This window comes from Lampris incognitus, chromosome 2, assembly GCF_029633865.1.
Source record: "Lampris incognitus isolate fLamInc1 chromosome 2, fLamInc1.hap2, whole genome shotgun sequence".
NCBI classification, from domain to species: Eukaryota; Metazoa; Chordata; class Actinopteri; order Lampriformes; family Lampridae; genus Lampris; species Lampris incognitus.
The window spans coordinates 125,859,249-125,865,395 of NC_079212.1; the positions used below are offsets into that span (position 1 = coordinate 125,859,249).

Below are 6,147 nucleotides of genomic sequence, written 5' to 3' on the forward strand. Positions count from 1 at the left end.
GTGTGTGTGTGTGTGTCTTGAAAGAGGACGATAGACATGCAATGCCAGTGTTTCCCCGGTGCCCGATGCGCTCATTGGTTCGTACCTCAACGTGACACAAGTTTTGGTGGATTACCCCAGATATCTCCACCGGCGGCTAGTGAAGCAGTGCGCCTTTGTCTCCGTACTCCTGTCACCACTGCGTCCGCCTTCTTCCAGCGGGACCCTTCGGGATATTCAAGGGTAACTTGAACGGCAGCCTATTCCTAAACGACAACTTAATGCAAACATGCTTTGGAGTTTTTTACCCGTCATGTTGTCCATGTCGTCCAGCAAGCCACACACGTTATCTAAACCGAGGGAGCCTTGTTTGATGCCAACTTTTTTGCTGATGGCATCCTTGTTGCTGAGGGGGGCCCTGGCCGTGCGTGCGGCAGACGACTCCCTGGGTTGCGCGTCCTGCGGCTTGCCGGCGATGGAGAGGGACGCGGAGGAAAAGATTATCATAGAAATCGCAAAGCAACAAATTCTAGATAAGCTACACCTGAAAGAGAGACCGAACATCACCCAGACGGTGCCCCGAGCAGCGCTCTTAACCGCGCTCCGCAAACTGCACACGGGCAGAGTCAGGCAGGACGGCACTTTGGAGCTGGACAACAATATACCTTCCAAAAACAAAGGATATGAAATAGTGAGCTTCGCAGATTTTGGTAAGTCTCTTATTCGCCGCATAGGTGGCGGGTTCTAGCAAAGTGTTTGACAAGAGCGCTCGCTTTTTTACAAGGAGCGCCTTTTACGCACGTCACAGTTAATCGAAGACAGCTATTTGGAGATACCTATCGTGTATCAGACAAGATATTATAACCTCATTTCAAGGCATTTTTCTTCACCCATGACGTAGAAATAGGAGTAGACCTCGTGGTCTTGTAATTTTATAAGCAATAAGACCACTTTAAGTGACAAGTATAACTGATGGCAAGTCAAAATGCTTTCGCTAGAAGTAGCTTTAGGTTAACCTATATTGATTTGATTCTTGAATGCAAAGATTCTGCGAAAGGTTTAAACTCTAAATATATAGAATAACTTAAAGATCCCCCTTTTTTATGTATCTGATCTAGATGAGACACACAGCAGTGATGGGCTCAGCCTCAGCCTCAGCTTCCAGTTCCTGCAGGAGCATGGCCAGAGCATCCAAGTGCTCCAGTCCTCTCTGTGGGTGTACGCCCGCTCCTCTGAGAACCCTCACCGAAACTCCCGCCTCCTCGCCCGTGTCTTCCTTTCCAGAGATGATGGCAGTTCTGGCTCCAACCGCACCCTGGTGATGGAGAAGATGCTGGAAGTGCAGGAGAGCAACTGGCACACCTTTCCCATCACCCGCACACTGCAGGCCTTCCTAGACGGTGGCCAACACCGGCTACAGCTGGAGGTGATCTGCAATGAAGATGGGAAGAACCTTTGCTCCCCGAGTGACCCCATCAACCCCCTCCACCAGCCCTTCCTGGTGGCGCAGGTACGCCTCCGTGACAGCCACTCCAAACACTTAATCAGGAAGCGCTCATTGCGCTGCGGCGATGATGTGACCGTGTGCTGCAAGAGGGACTTCTACATCAAGTTCAAGGATATCCAGTGGCAGGATTGGATCATTGCACCTGAGGGTTACCATATGAACTACTGCATGGGTCAGTGCCCCCAGCATCTGTCTGGCTCCCCGGGTATAGCCTCCTCCTTCCACGCCACCGTCTTCAGCCAGCTGAAAGTCAACGGTATCAACACGGCTGTGTCCTCATGCTGCATTCCCACAGAGCGCCGACCCCTCTCCATGGTGTACTTCAACTCACAGCATAGCATTGTCAAAACGGACGTCCCCGACATGATAGTGGAGTCTTGTGGGTGCACATAAAGGAGAATAGGAGGAAGAGAGAAGGAAGAGAGATGGAATAGTTTGTAAATTGACATTTGCATTCATTCAACGCGTCCAGTTTTTGGACAACACAGTTTTGTGAACAACAAATGATGATAGCACCTGGACACATAGTCCAAAGAGTTTGGCAATGAAATCAGATGTATCCACTATTTAAAATACTCCCTCTCTTACAAAATCATCAATGTTTTTTTTCACATTTGATAGACTTTTGAAAGGATAGTTCATTAACGAAATGAAATCAGCCATATATTGATTGCTAAATACCAAGTAGTGATTTTTTTCAAGAAAAACTGGATAAAAATATACTGTCCAGTGGAAGAAATTAAGTTCTAATTTTTTGTTACCAATATGTTGTTTTCAGAGATTACAAAATTTTGCATTGTCCAAAATGCCCAAAACATTGTCCAAAAGAGATTACAAAAGTTTGTGTTGTCCTATTTCCCAGACACACAGTGGGAAATAGCCTTTTTTTCTGCAGTGTATGCAAAAACCTGCATGCATGCAGAAACAAACCCACCTACACACACACACACACACACACACACATACACACACTAGAGCATATATCCACGCGACAGCTTTAGCTCTATGCCACATGTTAAGTTTCACATTAGTACTATGTCAGCCTGATAATAGGGTGTGGCATATTACACAATAAGCTTCCACCAAGAAGTGTGGTCATTGTCTGAGGGCTGGTTATCACAACTGGACAGATTTCAGAGGGGATCCATGATGGACTCATGTGACTATTTTGAAGTTGTACTGTTCACCATGCATCCTATGTTTTGTGCTTGAATTCTGAATTTTCTGTATGCTAGATAAGCCAAAAGCTGTTTAAAGTGAGAAATTAACCACGTAAATCTGGTTCAGAAGACTGCAAGGTAATATCAATGTGTTGAACGAGGACAGCAATGTGGTTGAGGGAAATTTTGTCATTATTCTGGGTTATTTTTACATGTTCTATACAGAGTGATATATATGCCCGGATCATGAGCAAGAGTAAGATAATAGACTCTGGAAAACAGAGGACGATATAAAATTCACAAGAGATATTTATATCGGCCACAATGCATAGAATCTCCTTTAAGAAATATTTTAGGAAAATGACTCATAGTGTAAGAATGACAACAAATATATTGAGAAAGTGAAGAATTTAATTTGTAGCCCCTAACCTGATGTGATATTTATGTCTACAATCTTTGTTATTTTATTTTGGTATATAAAACTTTGAGATTGCTGTTGATATCCCATTCAAAGATGCAGTAGAATCTGAGCACAGTGCCTGGATCCTGGGAAACTGGAAATAGAACTGACAAGTCTTCTTGCTCTTAAAAATACCATTGTGCCGCATTTACAGTGGGATAGTTTCCAGTATCTCTATATAAATGAAATCTGACAATGATTATCATTGTGCAGAGCTGATATATTCCCATGGCTACTTCGGCCCGTTCCTTAGTTTGCCTACCTGCTGTCAAAAATTTGAATTTATGGTACAAAGAGATTACAAAACTGAAACTGTGCCTTCTATTTTCTTTAAGCAATATTGTTTCCAAAATGTAGTGGACAAATGCTACCTTGACATTTGATATCAAGGCACACTGGTTAGATGGATTCTAAAGTCCAAAATGAACCAGTGCTATAGTCATATTTGTGCATCACAAAGTTCAAGTATATTCATGACCATGTATTCATACTTTGTGATCGATGCAATCTTTTGTGTCAATATATGACACAATGGTCAAACAATCTTTCATTTCCCTTTTGATCATAATTTGATTTTTTGGGTATGGCATTCAAGCAGCAATATCATGAGCTTGTGATACAATAAGAGGCATCTGTTGCAACCAGTGCAACACAAGAGAAACGTGACAAATGACCGGACTTTTAGAGGTAGAATCCTTCCTGATAGCTGTCCATGCACACCAGCTGCTGCTGCATGAGCACTGAAATGTATTTAATCAGCATCTTCACTGTAATGTTTACTCAGGCAATCAGTTGGGCAACTGGGGCTTCTGACGGCATGAACTCGAGGTTATTTTGTCAGGAGCAGAAAACAAACATTTAGCTATTGCTTCAGCGTCTGCTAATGTGAAGGTCTGTGAGGCAGGTGGGTCAATGGGCATGTGTTGCAGGCTTGTTGGCACTTGCATAGTCTCCCCAAAGTCTAAAGTTTTTTTGGATGATGTAAAGTCATATGCATTCCGGTCAAAGGGGATGTTACGATGACTGAGCTGAAAAAGAACCCGTCTCTCATCAGCTTGTCAACGCATTTGAGTTTTAGTTTACACAAAGCTTTGCAGTGTAGAAGTCAAAGCCCTTGTCTTCTTTCTCGATAGTGTCTTGTACGGCAACTATCCATGCTCCAGTGGTGTACTGTTTCATTTAAAGCCCTTAACTTCTGTGTTGTACTGCTGTACTGTGCTGGCTGTTAGAATCACAGGGCTTTAAGAGCCTTGACGGGCAACATTTTGAGGTGATGACGATTGAGAACTTTTGAAAACATTGATAACTAACAACTAGGTTCATCAATGTCCACCCCCCTTTTTTCCCTCCAATTTCACCCAGCCAATTACCTCACTCGTCTGAGCCATCCCGGTTGCTGCTCGACTCCCTCTGCCGATCCGGGGAGGGCTGCAGACTACCACATGCCTCCTCCGATACATGTGGAGTCAGTCGCCAGCCGCTTCTTTTCACTTGACAGTGAGGAGTTTCGCCAGGGGGATGTGGCGCGTGGGAGGATCATGCTACCCCCTCCCCAGTTCCCCCTCCTGCCTGAACAGGCGCCCCGACCGACCAGAGGAGGTGCTAGTGCAGCGACCAGGACACATACCCACATCCAGCTTCTCACCCACAGACACAGCCAATTGTGTCTGTAGGGACACCTGACCAAGCCAGAGGCAACACGGGGATTTGAACCAGCGATCCCCGTGTTGGTAGCCAACGGAATAGACCATTATGCTACCCAGACGCTCCTCAATTACCATTTCCTCCAATTTGATGTTCCCTATTCACATTTGAATGCTGACAATCATTATCACCTCATCAACACCATTGTGTTCAAAACCTGCAGATATAAAATTAACGCTGTGTTTTATGTGGTTTTGTTTTATTTTGCAAGCACTTCCTGTCCCAGGCCTCTATGTGACATTGAGATGCCATCCTAACATACTTGCTACTTAGCTTACAAAAGCACTTTATCACGCTACTGTTTTTGGAGGGAATTTCTGCTTGAAATATTCCATTAATTGTAGTTGTGGCAGACATGACCTAAAAAGACGCTAAAGCAAAAAGCAAATGTCAATCGGTTTATTTTCTTAGGGTTTAGTTGTGTTTCAATATGGGATATTGTATATTTTTGTGAGACATAGGAATGACGCGTGAATTTCACTACACTGTAACTGGTGCAAATGAAGCCAGCATTTTAATTCTGTGTCATTTTGTAGTAATTCTGATCTCTATTTTTTTTATGATGTTATATTTATCATATACGAAATTCTTGTGTTGACTATGAAGTGTAAATAGTTTGTCATAATATATTGAAATGATATAATTGCAGCGAAAATGCATTTTACATAAATAAATATTTTGAATTCATGCAGTGTAAATTTGTTGTTGTTTTTTTTCTCTATGAATCTTTTCCTCAGCTATCTCTTATTCAGATGTAGAGACAATCCTTCGACTAAAATACAACTATTTCTGCAGCGAAGGACAACTGAAAACACATTGAACGTGTACAACTTTCTATCAACTATCAAAATAGTTCACTTCCCATCTTTGTTCTTTATGTTTAGCGCAACTTTACACAAGTGTGTCATCATAAATAAAGTGATGGGACAAGCAGCTATCCCTCCAATATATGTGAAATTTCTCCAATACTTTCTAAACAGAAACACTTTCTTTAAGCATCGGCATGCATGCTTACGGCATTGATGAATGAGAAGCATCACAATTACTGGAAAAGTTCTTTGCAATACGAAACATAACAAGCATGGTTCCAATTTTAGCCCACATGAAAACGTGGCTTCTGTCATGTCATCAAATTGGTATCGTCTGTAGGGCAAAGGCTGTGTTTGCGCGGACAAATAGTGGAAGTGCTTTTATGAACTATCTTTATTTGCTGTGTAAATAGCTGTCAGCTTCCCCTGGCATGTATTCACTCTCATATCAGGCATTTGCATCAGGAATTGATAATGATCCAACACCGAGACAGTAGGTCAGAAGTAAATGATCATGAAGAAACCTAA

General features: G+C 42.8%; 1 protein-coding gene across 1 annotated transcript; it reads left to right on the forward strand.

The window, feature by feature from the left end:
- Positions 1 to 370: 370 nt before the first annotated feature.
- On the forward strand, positions 371 to 1,879 carry LOC130131905 (inhibin beta B chain). The gene is made up of 2 exons (XM_056301638.1): positions 371 to 689; positions 1,098 to 1,879. The coding sequence occupies exons 1-2, from the start codon at positions 371 to 373 to the stop codon at positions 1,877 to 1,879; spliced, it is 1,101 nt and encodes a 366-aa protein (XP_056157613.1).
- The last annotated feature ends 4,268 nt before the right edge of the window (positions 1,880 to 6,147 follow it).

Excerpts from the sequence above, each read along its gene's own strand:
- LOC130131905 (XM_056301638.1), top strand. The coding sequence starts at position 371 with ATGGCATCCTTGTTGCTGAGGGGGGCCCTGGCCGTGCGTGCGGCAGAC. Across the intron at positions 690-1,097 it reads AGTGAGCTTCGCAGATTTTG|ATGAGACACACAGCAGTGAT; the intron begins GTAAGTCTCTTA and ends TATCTGATCTAG.